Source organism: Labrus bergylta, chromosome 23 (assembly GCF_963930695.1).
Source record: "Labrus bergylta chromosome 23, fLabBer1.1, whole genome shotgun sequence".
NCBI lineage: Eukaryota > Metazoa > Chordata > Actinopteri > Labriformes > Labridae > Labrus > Labrus bergylta.
The window spans coordinates 7,210,066-7,229,267 of NC_089217.1; the positions used below are offsets into that span (position 1 = coordinate 7,210,066).

The 19,202-nt window shown below is 41.1% G+C and overlaps 1 protein-coding gene across 10 annotated transcripts in view; it reads right to left on the minus strand.

Moving 5' to 3' along the window:
• Positions 1-19,202, minus strand: part of LOC109998029 (ELKS/Rab6-interacting/CAST family member 1) — a 105,603-nt gene that overhangs the window by 30,798 nt on the left and 55,603 nt on the right. For 6 of the 10 annotated variants that reach the window (XR_010665121.1, XR_002278574.3, XM_020652768.3 and 3 more), the window contains 2 exons: positions 15,445-15,605; positions 546-693 (listed from right to left, as the gene is read on the minus strand). Coding sequence is in view for 7 of the 10 variants with exons in the window: in XM_020652768.3 (XP_020508424.1) it covers positions 546-693; positions 15,445-15,605 (309 nt within the window). In the remaining 3 variants the exon portion in view is untranslated. Of the gene's footprint in view, positions 1-545; positions 694-15,444; positions 15,606-16,679; positions 16,734-19,202 lie in introns of all 10 variants that reach the window. The other 4 variants (XR_010665120.1, XM_065951144.1, XM_065951143.1 and 1 more) reach the window with 1 other exon arrangement.

A 19,202-nucleotide genomic window follows, 5' to 3' on the forward strand; every position in this document is an offset into this window, starting at 1 on the left:
TCACTAGACCCACAAAAACCTTCACTGTGTGTGTGTGTGTGTATTTGTGTGTGTGTGTGTGTGTGTGTGTGTGTGTGTGAATAAAACCTCTATGTGGAACCACAGGGGCATTTGGTTATGTTTATATCCTTGTTTTTGGCCTGGGTGAGTGTGCAAACATCAGTATGTGTGTGTGTACGTGTGTGTGTGTCTGTATGTACAGATTTGTGTGTTTGAGCTCTGTGAAGGTGTATCCATACCAGAGAGGTGACGTGTATATCTGTGGAGGGAAAATGTAAATAAATGCAGATTTACATGAAAGTGTTGTCAGCAGAGATTTGTTGAGCATTTGAACTCTGTGTGTGTTTATGTGTGGAGAGTGAGGGAGGGGTCGGTGAATCCTAAATTTACCCCCCGGTGGTCGGAGAAGTGTGGTCACATCTGGACTCAGTTTCTCTCTGCATCTCTTTTTTTTTTTCCTCCTCCACTCGCCTCACCTGTTTAAGTAACTGAACACGGACCTTTTCTTGGATGTCAAAGTGTGAGTGTGTTCACAGTTATCTTACCTGCTGTTTGAGCTGATGGACCAGACCGTCCTTCTCCCTCTTCAGAGCTGCCACCTCATCCTGGGTTTTCTTCTTCTTGGAGGAGGAGAGCTCCAGCAGGGCGATGTTGGCGTCTTTCTCACTTATGGCTGCCAGCAGTGCCTCTTGCCTGCACAATGATCAACAAAAAGTGTTGTTAGAAACACTAGAAATCAACTTGATTGATAACACTTGATGATTTTGCATTCAGTGGTTAGAATAGCATTTACATTTTCACAAGAATCATCTTTTGAAATGTTCTGTGGAATGTTCTGATTAACAGTGACACAAGATGTTCCTGCAATATGTTTTAAAATGTCATCTTTAAAACGTAATAGGAACACCGCACATTTTTTTTTCCAGTTGCCTCCCTTGTATTGGGGTCGAGGACAAAAAATCCCAAAGATGGAAATCTCCAAATCTGAACAAAAGAAACCAAAACTATCTGCACGCAGAGTTACTCATTTGGGTGTAAGTTAATGTCATAGCGACGCTATTGCCTGTCAAACAACTTGAGGGAAGTCTTCTTAGTGGGTACACCACTTTGTGATTTAAGAAGATGAATTTGGGGTATTTTTGCGCAAATACAGGGCTCTCTGGTTGTAAAATCATGCAATCATAATGTTTCCTCTTTGGTCATGATGGGGACTTTAATGACGAATGGTCTTTGGCTCGTTGATTGGGAACACATCTGAAAAAAGACAAACATTGAAATGTAATTGGCTCCAAAGCACTTAAAAAACGTTTTACTTAATGCATTAACACACTTATGTAAATGACCCTTTAGTCCCTCTCTCTCTCTCGCTCTCTCCCTGTGTGGACGGTGGAGCTGACAGATAGATAGCATTCAATGTGGCTGGGAAGCAACAAGCCGCTTCCCATCCATCCCATCTGCCACAGATCTGGCTCAGTCCCCTTCGAGGACACCCAACTCTCTGAATTCTCGGAAATTTGAACTATGATGGTTATCCACAATCGCATCATGTCTTAAAGACTGGCCACATTCAAACACACATGAAATCAGTTCAGACATAGATGCAGACTTGAAAACATTTTATAAAGCTATTTTTTTTCTTTAACTGCCTATTTGAATAAGAATTAATATAAATAATAAAGTACATTTGAAAATGTTAAAGCTTCTCTTGGTCAAAATGTGAAATCAAACTGAAATGTGTGAAAAATTGCCAACAGTAAGAACGAAGGGCATACTCTCCCCAATCCCCAATCGTGAACACCAACCCTGTTTATAAGCATGTATGAAGATATTCCTCTCTCACATAAACACACACAGATACAGTGGTGCAGGGAGGAATGCAGTGATGAGTGTCTAAATGAAGACAGATTACATGTTTGGGCTGTGCGAACACCCACAGATTCTTTGCGTAACCTCACGAACCACACTGTCAGTGTACAAGTGTCCCATCATGCATCTGGGCTGCTGCAATCTGACAGGAGCAGGGGCTTGGGGGTTGAGACTGGGGTTGGCGGATTGATTCCCAGGACATTTCTGGTCGCTCTAAGACTCCTCTGAGCTTAGTATTCAAAAACGTTTTAGACAACTAAATATGGATGAATCATTGTTTTTGATTAAAATAAATATTTATATTTCATGGAACTATATAGTGTACATCTATATATCTCGTATTTGTCAATAGGTCGTGATATATTTGGGTAAAAAATAGATTTTTTTCACAACACTAAAAAAAGGAAAAACAAACTTTCAAGAGTTGGTGCTGCATGAACACCAACAGATCTCAAACTTGTACCTAGGCCTGGGTTTGTTTGTATGTTTTATACAAGGGAGGGACAATATGAAACTAAACTCAAATACCTTACATTTGCAAGAGCTCAAATAGAGGACAATTACAAAATTGATTGACTTGATGTCAGATAAGCATTTTGGTTGGTACCCAAGAGACACCGCAAAAGTCAACCAAACTATACTTTGGATTTGATGTACTTTGGTGGGGTATCTTTCTTATATCCAAATGTAACTGATTTAATTGATGCCGGTTTCAACATGGTAATCTTACTGTTTCTTCATCAGTCATCAGACCATTTAAATACTCAACTTTTAAAGGTCTTGGACTTCCTTTTGTGTGTCAAAACTTTTCTTTGTTCCATGTTTTGAGGCTTTGGATCTCTGTCAGAGACTTTTCTTTTACTGGCGCACGCACGCACGCACGCACGCACGCACGCACGCACGCACGCACGCACGCACGCACGCACGCACGCACGCACGCACGCACGCACGCACGCACGCACGCACGCACACACACATAGAGGAAGGCTAATGGAACATTCGTCTTGTTAAAGCTAACAGTGCGTTCAGTTTTATACCATATCTGAGGGTTACCTGCCAGCACATGGCACTTATAAACCCTGGTGATAAAATGATATTTATTCCAGATGCACCCGCCTCATTCTGAGCCTTTCAATGCGTCTCCCATTCATTTCCCCCTCACACACAGACGGGCACACTTACAACACTCTGCTTTTACAGCTAAACACATGCTTAGGACAAGTGCTGGATGTGGCTGCTGCTGTTACTATGTGATCATTAAAATCTGTTTCAAGTGCAGATCTCTTTTTTTTTTTCAAATCTCTGAATAATTCTGCTGTCTGAGGGTGCTTAAAAACACAGTATGATCCTTCCTTTCTGTTGAAACTCAAAAAGAGAGCTGCAGCCAGCGCGGTGAGGAGGAAAGGCTCCCAGTGGATCTGCAGCCTCAGATCTGTAACTTTCCTTTCAAGTCTTTCCGCTCTGCAGCAATAAGGAGGGCAGAGTGAGATAAAGGAAGGTCTGCGAACAGTGAGCAAAGAATGAAAGTTTGTCACAAAGGTTACCTCTCAAATATTCATACTTCCTTATTTGGCGACTTTGTTTGTCTTAAAAGCTGTGGGAATTTTTGCCCTGCACGCCCCAGAGTCTATTTATCAGTCTGAGTGCGAAGAGAAGTCTGGGTCTGAATCTGTTCTTCGACTGATCAGAAATGTCATCTACTGTTAGCCTGCATGCAGACCAACAACAACACTTCCTGAAAACAATGTGTTGGCACAGATGGGACTCAGAGAAGGGGGCTGAGAAAACAAACGATGCTGGACAAAAAAAGTTGACCAAAATTGCGCGAGAGACATTAAAACACAGTCCAGAGCTGCAGAGCTGGGACGAGTCGAACATGTTCAAGGCCACATTCCTGGTATATTATTTAACAACGTTTAAACCTAGACCTAAACGAGTGGGGAAAAATAGAGCTCACTTTAATTATACTATCTGGCAGATGTGTCACAGAAACATTAGTATCAGCAAGTTTTTCCAATATGATCTGTCTTGGAAAACATCATTTACAGAACATTAAATGCACAAAACATGCTTGGGGTGAGTAATAAATGGTGTCATGACTTAATTTTGATGCAGGTTGCACTCTGAATACACACTCTAAACACTGTCTGCAGCACAGTACTGTATAGCAGAGAATCACAGCTAAGCAATCAGTCAGCCGCACTACTGTACACTTTGATAACTTTAAATATATAATAAAATAGTGTTTAATTGAGATATTTAGTTGAGAAAATGGCTTTCTGAGTCAAATTTGACTCATAATCCTCTCAGAAAAGATCTATTCTCAATCCAAAATCTTATCCAAAAACTTTAATGTTTCCATATATGGTAAAATGATTGTCCCACTTCCTTATAGGCTCTCTCTCTCAATTCACTATCAGTATCTCTCGCCCACCATGCGCTCTTCATCTCCTCCTCACCTCCCCCTCAGACCTTCATCCCTCCTTCTATCTCTCCTCTCCCTCGGTCTGTAAAGAAGACGGGAGGCATTCTTTCCGTCGTTTGGCAGTCGTGTGCCATGATGTCATCGCCGTGGCGACAAGGCAGACAGTAAGCAGATACATGCAAAATCGCCAGGCACCTGACCCCAACCCTGGCACACACGCATACACACACACTCGTGGGCTCACTCCTTCCTCAAACCACTTAAGGCCCCTCACTTTATCACACACACTAATGCTTGGTCTTAGATCACACACATTTTTCTGCACGCACACGCCAAAGCGGTTTCCCGTGTGTGCTGTGTTATCTCTACTATACTGTCGCCCTCTACAGTGTGTGTTTGTGTGTGTGTGTGTGTGTGTGTGTGTGTGTGTGTGTGTGTGTGTGTGTAGGTTCATGAAAAAGTTGTATGTCTATGTTCGTGACAGCATAACTCAGGGGCATTTCAGTGTGTGTGCATGTTCACAAGTTGTCTGTGTGTATTCAGGGCTTTAGGTGTGTGTAAGAATGAAGTGTGTGTGGATTCAGTCTGGTGTGACATTGGCCAGCCTCTGCCTAAGACAAACACGGAGCTATTTTAGAAATAATCCCCTCTCTCTCTCTCTCTGCTCTCTGTTTCCGACTGAACAAAGCAGCTCTCCATTGTTTGGTGTGACACTGTCCGCTCTGGTTACAAAGCAGGCTGCTTGGAGGACGCCAGAGCTCAAACTTTAACCCCGAGTGGATTCGGTTCCTGTCATGCTCGACCTCGTTTCTGAACGGGGAGGATTCCTCTACATGCTGGTTCTCAGAGCACAACAAGATATGTTCAGACCTTTTCAAGCTAGCTGGACATTTCCAAAGATTTTCTGAAAACATACTCCTCCCTTATTGGCCAGTTGTGAGAAACTGAAAGATTATTCAAGCAAATTACATTTGCACATCCATTTTTCTGGAAGGAGAGAGGACTTGGAAACATTGATTAAATGTCATATTGATGTAATAATGTGCACTAAATACCAACATTTGTACATAGATTTCTATCGTCCAGGGGAAACAAGATCTTAGAGCATCAGAGAATAGAGAAGGCATTCTGTTTTTTATTTTTTTATTTTATTGGTTTGAAATAACAGAGTAAAAAAGCTCAACCTTCTTGTTGTATTCTATTGTACCAGAAAATGGGACGAAAAAAGTGCCATAATAAATACATGTATTACTTCTATAATTTAGAGTTTAAGCTGTAGCTATCTGGACACAAGCTGAGGTCAGATCAATCTTAGCTGGGATGCCTCAGGGCAGGTAAAGACATTAAAACAGCCTCTACATAAAACATTGAGGATGTCTCAAAGGATGCAGCTAATTTTCCCCCCATTAGGGACCTTTTAGATTTTTGCTTTATTCTCTATCCAGACAGCAGTCTATGAATGTTCTGAGCGTCATTAAAAAGGAGATATATAGAAAGATTGTCTGGAAAGTTTGAATAAATGAATTATAAGAAAAAGTTTTTAAGGGAGGCACAGCAGAGATGCAGGTATACATGTGCAGGAGGGCACAGCTGGTTCGGAGTGGTAGCTAATGCTGCCTAGAGGCACAAACACACACACAAAACCACACATGCAACTCTATGGCTGGCTCTGGCATTCATGACTGTGCATCAACTTCTTCTACTTATGGATGCAAAATTAAATCCTTTTCTAATTTCTCCTTCTGTTTTTGCCTCTCTCATGTCTGTCTCTGTCTCTTTCGCCCTTATTCTCTCTCTCTCTCTCTCTCACACACACACACAACACACTCACACACATGAACACACACAGCTACTAGTTCAGTCTCTTAGTCTCCAGAGCGGGGCCCTGCAGTGTAGTATTTCTCTCCCAGCTGACAGCTTCTGTCCTGGGGCAGACAAGCAGCGAGCACTGAACCCCCCTATGCTCATCTGCTCTGTGCAGACTCTATCTTCCTCTCTTTCTCTCTCTCACAGGTCTGAAGTGTGAACTGCTTCTTTTTCTAACAGCTGAAAATACTGAAGAAAGAAAAAAGTGAAGTCAGAAGTTAAGAAGCAGAATTCAGTATAAAGGACGTGAAGCTGTCAGGCTCTCTTTTAGGATTCCCACACTGTTTAACACAAACACGTATGTTAAAGGTACACAACATGTATATATCTGACAAGCAGTCCTCCGCTTTGCCCTCCATTTAAAGTCTTTGCTGCCGATACACACATAACACAAAGACACACACTTACTGGTTTATAGCCCTGCGAGAGAAAGCACAGGACGACAAATACACACATCAGAGCAGTTTTATGAAGCATTCGTTTGAGCTGGCCTGCCATGTGTGCAGCATCAAAGCAGAGACAGCCAATAAAGCATCGGTTTATAGAAAGCCATTTAAACCTGCTTTTTCTCCTGCAAAACTGGCAACACAAAGTTTCACTTAATTATCTCAAAAACTGTACAGTGAAATCTGCTGAAACTTCTCAGGACCACAGCCAGGGACATTTTTCAAAATAAAAGATCAAATATGAATAAAATATCCAATACGACGAAAAAATATCATAGCGTCTCAATGCAATTTGAGCAGACTTTACCTTTAACGAGATTATAAAAGAAGTTATTAGAGAAAATGATGGACACCCAATGCGGTTCTTATGCGTGTCAAAACTTTGAAATTGTTTCTCGAGGGGCGACTTTAAATAAAAGGACACATCAAAGGGATGGTCGGCTGAAAGTACAGAGTAATGATGAAATGGATCATCGAGAATCACAGTTAAGGATGCCCTCTTCGCTTTTATTCGAGCTAAAAAACAAAATGTGTTTACAGATATGAAAAGTTTACTTGTTCATTAAGTGAGAAATGGTAAAAAGTGGAAAAAATTGCTAAGTGGTTAGCATAGACGCTAGGTCCTGATTTGGAAGAAACTTTGCTTTGATTAAAGGAGCCCTCTGTATAAGACACAATAACACGCTGAGAGCAGCGGGGTCTTTGGCGAGATCTTTTTAAAAGCTATGTGTGTGTTTCAAACTATAGTGGAAGTGGGTCAGAGACACTGGATATGAATGATTTAGTACGGAGGGAAGAGACGGGACGAGAGACCATCAGAGAGAATAAGAAACAGTTAGAAAGAGCGAGAAAGAGAGTGTTAGGAAAATAGGTTAAAGCTGGTGCACAGGATAAGAAAGTGTGTGTGTGTGTGTGTGTGTGTGTGTGTGTGTGTGTGTGTGTGTGTGTGAGAGAGAGAGAGAGAGAAAGAGAAAATCTCCCCTCAAGGAGCTGTTGTACATCAGAGAGGCTTAGAGAAAGAAGGCGAGAAGGCTTACACACACTTACAAATATAGAGCGAGAGAGAGAGAGAGAGAGAGAGAGAGAGAGAGAGAGAGAGAGAGAAACAGCACTGACAGGGAAGGGAATAAAATAACAGGAGGATTTGGAGGGAAAACAAATCAAAGAGACGTGAAGAGGGAGAGAGGGAGGGAGGAGTTGTGAGAGACAAGGTAGAGAGACAAAGGCAGTATGAGGGGGAGAAAGAGAGAGAGAGAGAGAGAGGAGGGCAGGTGGGACTATTGCATGACAGAATGAGGATCTGTTCTTGACACATTTCCCCTTTTCGCGCTACCTTCTTTCTCTTTGAAATAAAAAAAAACACTTTCACCTCTTTCTTTCTCTGTCTTCCACACACACACACACACACACACACACACACACACAGACAGAACTGTGACTGATAAGAAAAGGTGTAAAAATGCATTATCCACAGTCCACGGGAGTTTGCGTTTTCCATGGGACCACACACACGCAAACGCATACACAGGGTGAGACGTGTGACTAAAGATGCAGCTTTGTCTTCACTCAGGTTTTTTTTACAGTGAATCCATTACCACGCATTGCCACAGAGACCAAGACATCTGCTCACAATCTGTCAGCACAAACTCACTCCTGTAACACTAACCAGTCACAGTAATGGACACCTGCGATTCCACAGTGTTTGTGAAAAGAGGATTTAAAAAAAAATAAAAAAAATCTTTTTATGACTTGATTTGACAATGTGAGACTGAAAAAGATGCTCCTGTCCGTCTACTGTAACTGTCCACACCCCCTGTGGTTCAGCTGTACTCTACTGGCTTTCATCAAACTGCTCAGATATAATTGAAGTGATCGCTACATCCAAAGTGTCGTGGATGCATCTTCACAAAAAAAAAAAAAAAAAAAATGGACCTACCCCGCGAGGAAGTGCCTTAAAAGAAATCCTATGTAACAGAAATTTATGAGAAAATCCCCCTATGTCTTTAGTTGATTATGACCTCAGAAAACGTTTTGCCAATGAGTTAAAGGTCGAAATCTGTACTTGGCTTTCTTCAAAACACCGTCATGGTTATTTACTCTATATATGGATATGACATCATGACTTTGTTCTTGTGTAATAATGTATAACATTGACTATACAGATGATTTCACAGCCATCATGTTATAATTCTCGAACTACATCTGTTGTTTCTCAGTCGTTCTTTATTTGTTCTTTCTTGACAGAACATTTAAAACAGGCCAATTTGAAGTCGGTAACTAGTCTGTCCTGTTCTGTATTCCCTGTCCATCTATTGTAATTTTATTATTTCCAGAGAAGAAATCTAATCTTTTGGCTCTCCTAACGTACAATCAGAGGCTTTTTAAAAAGAAAGCATGTTTTGTTTTCTACTTTTTGATATGTTTTTCCTCCTAGTTGCACCCTCTCCCTCTTTAATTGCTGTTTAATGACCTGTTTGATGGCCTGGCACACACAACCTGTAATCAGCCAAGGAAAACAGGCCAGCTTAGGTTTTGCCGCATCCTTTTTCTCCCCCCCTTTATCTGTTTTCTTTCCCTCCACTTGTTTCTTTTTTGTTCTGATGTGTTTGGTTCTCTTCCATCTCCCGGAACATTTTGCTCTTGTTCTCGGCTTCTCGTACTTGTTTCTAATTCAGCTCAATTTAGTTTCCTAACTCATGTGAGAGCTCTGCAATGCATGTGCAGATTACACACAAAATTACGATTACGAAGAAACAAATCTCTCTCTTTTTCTCGGCAGTATATTCTGAAGGAGCTCACTGGATTTCAAGGCTTCAGAAGCTTCAAGAAAACCCAGTTACTTGAATGAAACTTTGAACTGAAGTTAAACTTTTATTGCTTCAATTCTCCTGTTTCGATCTCTCTCCTTTTCTGTCAAACGGGACAAAAAATCAAAAAGGAAAGTGAAAGACACAGAAAGAGAGAAAAGGGAAAGAAAGACAAGTACAGAGAGTGCAAGAAGGAAAATGGGGGGGGGGGGGGGGACGCAGAGCGAGGCGCCCTGATTTGAGCTTGTAAGACTAAGTGTCAGAACTGCGTGCCCCTTTTTTGTCATACTAAGCTCTGAACATGTCTGTCACACACACAAAAAACACAGACACACACACACCGACTTGCTTTGGCACAGTGTGGATTAATCTCATTGCTGTCTGACGGGATCAAAGCACTTGTCTTGAGCTTATGGCAGCGCACCATAAGCATGTGTACATGCATCTGTGTGGGAGGGTGTATTTTTATGCATGTGTGTTTGTATGTGCGTTTGTGTGTGTGTGTGTGTGTGTGTGTGCATCTGTGAATTTATTACAAAGCTTTCCCTTGAGACTCAAAGCTTCGAAGCAGTCATGCTGTCTCATCTAATTTTGTATGTGACCGTGTTTTTGTGTGTGTGTGTGTGTGTGTGTGTGTGTGTGTGTGTGTGTGTGTGTGTGTGTTTGTCTTTTTTCATTAATCTTTTTATCACTTGACCTTTTAGTGATATTGTCTCTATCACACGCATGCCATCAAAACAGAAAAAAGCTAAATAAATCCATCAATTTAAATGAATTATGTCGTGACAACGGTGAAGACACAGACAAGTTTAGAAATACAGCCTGCCAGATGGAAATCAGGGAATAATGACCTTTCCAGACAGACTCAAAATGGAGAGATGGATGGAAAGAGGTATGGAGGAAGAGGAAGGCAGGAAGGATGCAAGGAATGAGGAGTTTGGGAGGAATGCTTGAGCAAGGGATGGAGAGAAGGAATGAAGGGAAGGATGCAGGGAGATGGTTGGAGGTTGAGTGGGAGATAAAACAAAGACCAGAGCAGCAGAGGAGGAATAAATTCAATTTATGGTGTTCACCTTGGGGCATCAGGCATACTTCTCTCTGCAGGAGACTAAAGGCAGCACGGTAACTGTGTGTCTCTGCAGACTCCCTTTATAGTCCTATTGTGCATGCGTGTAAATACACTGTTTGTGTGTAAACATACTCTAATTCTAGATGCTCAATCCTCTAAAAGCACTATTTTAAATTCTGTTCAGCAAATAGAAGAGCGTGTTCCAGTAATTCTAAATAGATTTTGGCGCTTTACCCATAACAATTTCAGTGAATCACTATTTTACACCTGATTTGTCACAGCCTGAGGCAGGCTCCCCCACATAGAGAAAACTACTCAAATGTTATGTTTTATTTCCCTACTTAAGCAGACTGAAGTAACCTGCCTCAATCTGCTGCTTTTTTTTGGGACTTTTGACCGTTTGCATCTGGGGAAAAATCTGTCAAATGCAGCATGGACTTTCAATTGTGCAGTTTGAGTGATTTCCTTAACAATTCAGTTTAAAACTTTAAACCTGCATATAAACTGCAATGTATATATGTGTATATCTGTTTGAAATGTTGCAAACTGTGTACAATTCTTGTCAAGATCAGTAAGGACAGATATGTTTGTCAGCAATTGAGCTCAAACAGCGAGGAAGGTTATTGAATGCCTGCATGGGAAAGGACCATAAAGTAAGACCGAACACACTCGATATATAAATTGTAGTGTAAAAGATTGATGGATGTAAGTTAGAATCGAGGGAGACAGAGATGGAGGAAATATAATTTGTCCGGGATATCATGCAGTTTTGTTGGCTCGACTAAGTTGTTGTTGGACAGCTGTCTTTCTCCTCTTTGCTTTCCCTCCTTTTCTCTGTGCCATAAAAACATTTCTTCCTCTGTCCTCTCGTTTTATTATCCTCCTTCTTCCCCCCGCAACCAAAAAATAATGATTTATAACTCTTTTCCTTGACCTCTTTCACCTCTTTTCTCCTTGTTTTGTTCATTCATTTTCTCTATTCCTGCTCATCTCCTCTCCTCTGACCTTCTCTGTAGAGATGCCCCCATCCACTTTAGTTCCAATCCAAATATGATGCATATGTACCGATAACCATACTGATTCAGATATTTTAAAATCATAATTCATAGTTTTATTGTTGTTATTATGAGTAAGGCTACACAAAGCTGTACTAAACCCGGCATTGCATTACATTGTGTTGGCTTCACATACAAACAGGAAGCAGCAACAACTGTCAGGTTTTCAATTTAAATCTGTTAATCTGAAGAGTAAGAATGATGTTCCTTGATCCGTGTAAAGATCAAAGTGTGGCCACTATTTTGATGTAGGCTATCACAGTAAAAAAAAACATTTAAAATAATGAATTACATCAGAAAATACAGAGGCACACTCGGAATAGCGGTGGCTAATTTGAAGCAATCCGTGGATCTTTACATGTATGGGTTTGGATTAAATTTATAATGATCGGCAGAGTACAGCAAGTCTTCAAATGGTAAGTCAAATACAGAAAAAATCTTTGTGTCTTTGTTGTTGGTCTGACAGATGAATAGATTGTGGCTGTTGAGGTTATTGAAGCCTGCGGCTTTAAATGTATTAAATATTATTGTTGTTCATACATGCGGTACATGAATGAGAGAGAAATGAATGTATGAGCTAAGAGAAGACTTCAAGACTCTGAGAAAGCAGCAGAGAGACGGAGAGGTCTGTGTTGAATGTCAGGAAAACAAGAAAAACATCAGAGAGTTAAATTATCTTGAATTCCTCCAGATTGGGATTTCAGACTTGAAGCCCTGCTGCTACACACACACACACACACACACACACTGTCAGCACATTCCTCACACTGCCAGCCAAACACACACCCAAACACACACACACACACACACACACACACACACACACACACACACACACACACACACACACACACACACACACACACACACACACACACACACACACACACACACACACACACACACACACACACACACACACACACACACACACACACACAGAGTCACCGAACGTCCTACTCTAAACTGTACAAACACATGACAACACACATGCCCGCATGAGGCTGGGAAGAAAAGGAGCATGTGCATATTTAATGTATATCGCAAAGAAAATATGTCCCTGTGTGTTTTACGAGTGTGTGTGTCTGTGTGTGAAGGTCGCGGCAGATGATTTATCAGTGGGAAAGACGCATATTGGAGCCCTGCAGGGCAGATGTGTGTGTAGTTATGTTTGTGTATTATCTGTCTCTGGATAGGTGTGTTTGTGTGTGGTTTTAAATGAATATTACACATGAGAATGTTGTGTCCCTCTTTCTCTACAAGATGAACACTAGTTTTTTTTTGTTTTTTTTTACTGTAATTGGAAACACACAGACACACACATGCAATGCATGAATAATGCACATCAGGGAGTGTAGGTAAGCATAGTGTTGGAGTAAAAGAAGACATATACAGAACAGGCAGCTGGTGAAAACTCTGGCATAAAGATAGATAGGCACTAACACACATACATTACAGTGTGTGTGTGTGTGTGTGTGTGTGTGTGTGTGTGTGTGTGTGTGTGTTAGCATGAGTGCGTTTTGAAAGTATGTGCATGAAAAAATGAGAGGAGGAAACAGAAGAAGGCGAGAAAGCGAGACAGACTGTCATACTGCAGCTGTATTTGGTATATTTCTGCATGGGAGTGAGTGTGTGCGCATGTGTTCCTGTGTGTGTTAATTTATTCCATGTCTGTCGGAGAAACCTCTGCAACATTCAGTGTCATATATCATGTCTTACAGTAACATTAAACCTCACACTGATGTAAAACTGGGCAACAAATCAGACATCAAACCCCGTAGAGTTACGGCATCCTGCGCGCACAGAGACAGTTTCATGTGCATTACACTAAGATATATGGACACACAGGACGCAGCCACCTTAAACAGCTCATGTTTTACACGTGGGAGAAAGCCAGAATCAAATGACGTATTTGCTGACCAAACCCTAATGTCTCGTGAAAAATATTAGCGGTAACGTAATGTGTATAACTCACAGAGAGACAACTAGCAGCTACCTGAAACATCTCAACTTTCCACAGAGAGGGGAAAAGATGAAGAAATACATAATATACCAAATGTGTGGGAAGAGTCCATTACTGCAGACAGAACAAATATCATGCCTTATGCAGAGGGGAGGGCATGATAGTAAAGGGGTCAAAGAACCTCAAATGAATGAGTTATGCAGGCTATACCTGGAGGCCTTTTAAGAAGGTGTTTCCAGTGTTTGATTTAGTGGGACAGCTACTTTTGAGCCTCTAACATCAGTATACAGGCAGTAGTCAAACACTAGTCATAAGAAAAATAATCAAATACAGAAAGCAGACATTATATATCTGCCACATTTAGACTGTAACATCTGTAAATATTCGCTGTTATTGTGCATTTGCTCGATCTCTGTCAGTGTGTGTGTGTGTGTGTGTGTGTGTGTGTGTGTGTGTGTGTGTGTGTGTGTGTGTGTGTGTGTGTGTGTGTGTGTGTACATGAAGTAACAATGCATGTGTGTGTCTATCACGAGGAGCGTTGCACTTCAATAAATCCATCGTGTGCTGGCACAAGTGCACGTTCACACATCGAATTCACATGTGAAAACATGGCCACGCATTCTGAAGCGCTGATGCTTGTAATAATCGTACGGGTTGTTACTACGGCGATAAAACGGCCAATAACTCGCTCACCTGGCCTGTGAATGGACACACGGCTGTACACATACACTCTCTCTCTCTCTCTCTCTCTTTCTTAAAAGCGGAGGAACTCAAAGTTAGGAGAATATTTGGAAGCAGAGAGCAGGAAAGATAAATCACACAGTGCATGCCCTCATTTTCCCATGATGCCTCAGTAAAAGATAGTCCCCCAGCGTGTTTAAACTCGCAGGACACGCTAATACGGACATTATCCTTGGCTTCTATTTCAGCCCAAAGCGTCGTTCCACTAAATTAGAGCTGGTTGTAAGGTCTCAGTGAGGATGTAAAACAGCAGAAAATACACAGAATCGTCCTCTGCTGGACTCCTCTCAGCTGCACTTAAAGTGCAAACCCATCTATTAAAACAACATTAGAATTTACACTGAGCTGAGGCTAGTGCATGAGTGTGTGCGGCTGTCTGTGTATGTCATCAATCATAGGAAGAGCTGGACAGCGGTACATGGTTATTGCATTAACACACCACTTACTTCTATGGCTTTAAAGTGCAGAGAGAACGAGAGGGCAGATAAAAGAAGAAAGGGAAGAGAGAGGTAAAGACAGGAAGTTAAGAAGAAAGAGAGGGTTGATGAGGTGTCGGGTGAAGTTCACGTCAGTGTGACCTGTGGCCACCTTCCTGGAACACTGAGGCAACATGGGAACAACTGGAGATATCATAAGGGTGGCTAATTTCAGGGGAAGTGTTGAAGGTCGTGTCTGCGTTTTATGAATTGGAGTAACTGACAGCAGGTGGGAAACTTTATCTTGTATGTATTAACTGGTGTGTCAAGAGGCAAGCACAGTAAGTAAAGGTTAAATGAGCAAATGCAGTGGAGATATTTATGTGAATCATATGACTATAATCAAGTGGCAGCAACGTGATGCCTGCACAGAAGCCTAAGCATGAAGTTTGCCCCTTTCTCCCACTACTGCTCTTAGCTCTTTGGACTAATAAATAAGCCTTAAGATGCTTTAAATGGAGGCGCAGACTCGTATCCTTTGCTTTCATATCTGCATTATAGTACGTTTTAATACAGAAACAGAAAACCAAATACAATAACAGCATCGGAATGTGCAGTCCGATCTTTAGGAAGACATTTTTCAGTGTGTGTGTCAGCGTTGTGTCTGTAAAACATGACAAATGACACAAGAGTCCCACAGAGTTTGCATCATCCAGTGTTAATGTTCAGCCGTTTTATGTGTGAACATAAATAAGAGTGATAAAATGTGTGTGTGTGTGTGTTTTCTTACTTCATCTCCAGGACCTCCTCCAGGTGTTTCCGCCTCTCGGCTCGCAGGGCGGTCAGGTGACCTTCCTTCTCGGCCAGTGAGAGCTGAGTCGATGACAGCTTGGCTTTCATCACCTCCAGTTCCTGCTTCACTTTCTCCATGGCGACCAGCAGGTCCTCCACCTGACACACACACACACACACACACAAAGTAAGACATTTAAATCTTATATTTGAGAACTTTTTTAATGTGCTGCTTCTTTTCGCAGATACAACTTCATACTTATGTGTGTGTGTGTGCTGTTGTCTTCCTCATGCTCTCTCTGTGCTCTGACAGTGAATCTGCTTTTGATATTTTATAATTTATAATTCCTCTGTTTTGACATGAAAAGCTTCAAACATGTCATATTTCTTCTAAGTGTTTTCTTTTCTTTCTCCTTCTCCTCTACGATATGATATATATTTGATCTGAGTCTCTCTCCGGGTGTATATCAGTTTGTCAGTTTAATGTCTGTGAGGTACAAGTGTCTGGATCGCCGTATTTCTCACAGCATGACAATGAGCTGGCTTTCCACTACACACATGTGCAAAAACACACATGTTTAGACCGTTTCACAGATGTACTTGCACAAAAACAGCAGCACATATATGTTGTCTTCAGATACTTAAAAAAGAAAAAGAAAAAAAGAACCCCAAACAGAAATAAAAAGAAAAGAGTCAAAAACATTTTTCACCCAAAAACAGATGGCATGAGCAGAAAAGAAGAAGTTAAAACCCCTTGTATGGTATGATATTGTATGGTATGGTATGATATGATATGATATTGTATGGTATGGTATGGTATGGTATGATATTGTATGGTATGGTATGGTATGGTATGATATTGTATGGTATGGTATGATATGATATGATATTGTATGGTATGGTATGGTATGGTATGATATTGTATGGTATGGTATGGTATGGTATGATATTGTATGGTATGGTATGGTATGGTATGATATTGTATGGTATCTAATGATTGCATAATATTGTATTGTTAGTTCAATTTAGGTCAAATCTACAAAGAGTTTTTTGTTACAGAATGTGACACATATCAGAGGCAGTAAATAAAGATATTTTGTCTATTATCCCATCATGCTATTCACTAATAAGAATGTTCCCTAAAATATGAAAAAGCAGGATGAAAAAAAGATGAATGAATGACAAAATGTGACAGTAAAGTGGTGAGTTATGTTGGTGATGATTGTTTGTTACCTTTGACCACCTAAAGCCGGCTGTGGTGAACTCATGCATTGGAATGTGAGAGAGCTGCGTATGAAAAGAGCAGAGAGAGAGAGAGAGAGAGAGAGAGAGAGAGAAACGAAGGGGATGGAGACAGTCAAGGGAAAAAAGGAGAAAAAATGTGACAAGACAAGTGGGGGAAAGAAAATAGACGTAAGGAAAATAAGGGACAAAAATGGACTTAGAAAGGGGAGCGGGCCGAGAGGAGATAGGACAAATACAAATGTAAGAGAGAGAGGTATAATAGAGAACAAATAAAAGGGGGACAATTAAAGGTTTGGAAACAGTGAAGCACAAACAAGGAGGGATAAACACACATGTAAGGGGGAAGCAGAGAAGACAGGAGAGAGGAGAACGAGAAAAGTCGTAAGAATGCTGAAGTGAAACGGTAAACTCTGAAGCACACTAGGAGAGAGTGGAAGCAAAATAAACAAATGCTAAACACATGAAAGTGAGATAAAAGACATAAAGGTGCAGACAGAGAGCCAAACTCTGAGCATTCAGACAAGCAGGCAGTGCTAAAAATGCAATCCAGACAAGAAAATGGAAAGAGGAAACACATGACAATAAAATAAGGACAGAGAAGGCGGACATGGAAGGGAAGCAAGTACGGAGAAAGACCTTTGGCTGACATCAGAGAAGTAGAGATTGAAGGATGGAGGGATGGAGGGATGCAGGGAGGGGTGAGGAGTGACAAGGCCCGGCTGTGCATGAACAGGCTGGATGGGAGGAGGACAGCAACCCCTTCAGTTTTTCTGAATATGTTCGTTTTTTTTATGTGTCTGAACTTTATTTAGAAAAGGATGGAAGCGAGAAAGAAGAAGGCTCGTTAAGTTCAAGAATAAGAATTGTGAGGTTAATAAAAGATGGAAAAGTGGGAGGAGAGGACGTCTGTGGTCAGTTTGGTGGCTGTAGGGACAGATGGAGTGTGTCATGGCTGACTAATTTCCCTGTCTCACACACACTGTTCTCCAATGATCACACATACCAAAGTGACTCATGTCTTGTAGAGGAGGTTAAGAAAAGTTTCATGTAGTTGACTTTGCCGCATGAATCTCCAAACACACTTACACACAGGTTTTTATGTGTATATTGAAGGTGAAGGGTTGTGTGCGTGTGTTTATGAGTGTGTGTGTGTGTGTGTGTGTGTGTGTGTGTACCAAAACATGACTAGGGTTTGTGTGTTAATGTAGCTGGTTTGGCTACATTTGCATATGTGTGTGTACCCAAGCTGTAATAAGCACTGTGTGCCTTTGAACAGGCCGTCCTCATTAGGAGGAGGAAATTGTCTCTCCCTCTGTCATCATTTTATAAATCATTATGTGAAAGGGTAATTGCAGTGACGCAGTTGCAAAACGGGAACACAAAAATATTTATTTACAATTTTCTCGTGTATATAAAGACACATTTCCAGTAAGAAAACCAGAGTCTGGCTCCACATGAATGTAATGTTGTGCTCGGGTGCTGTTGAAATAGCTGTTAGCACTTCTTTCCGCCATGTTTTTGAGTGTGTGTGAGTGTGTGTGTGTGTATGTGTGAGTGTGTTTTAGGGTGAAATATGTGCACTACCATCCTGTCTATAACGACCATGTGCAACATGCGTTTGTGCGTGTGTGTCTGCACTGAAAGGCTGACTTAGTGATGTTGATGTTGGGTGAGGATTGCACTGAGAGTTTGGCTGCAATCTCCACTCGTTCACCGCACGCTGACGTGTTTCTTCTTCCTCTTTCAGACGCGACAACATTCTCCATCACCCAGTCCTGGCCTCAACGCCCTCCACTCTGTCTAATTAAAGGTGCCACATTAAGGATCTTGAAGTAATATATCGCTGCTAAATCGAATGTGATAGCTTGGCGAAATAGCCGTAAACAAATTAAGAGTCAGTCAATGGAGGAGTTTAAACATCCTGGATTTGGTTCTTTTTAGTTTTTTTCCCCATTTATGTAAATGTGAAAATCTAAAATCCTTAAGCCTGTGTGCTCTGAACTCTAAACTTCAACACATTTAACAATGACAACCAAAAAAATACATCTGTGCCTACAGCATATCAAAGTCAAGACTAGCACCATCAAATCATAAGACTGATTAAATGTTTTAACTGATATTTACAGAACAAAAGACATACTTTGTTGTTAAAGTTTTCTGGATATATGCGACACTGGATTGCTCCCTAAAATGCTCCAAAATACATCACTAATTACATCAAAACAAAAGTCAAAGTTTTCCTTAGCACTGACGATTTAAATGTTTTTTCTATTGAATGGTAACATGTCCATACATGTTGCCTTGGCATCACCAAAAACATTAACCACAGAAGAGCAAGTCAGCAGTAAAAAAAAAGAAGTTTGCACGCCTGTCTTTAGGTGTCTGTCCAGAATCCGCCCGGTAAGTGAAGGTCAGAGAGGACGGTCAGCGTTCAGACGCAGTAATAACAATGGTTTTCAGCTGTTTTGCCAACAGCTACAGCCGCTTCATGTTTTCTCAAGGCAGTTTTTA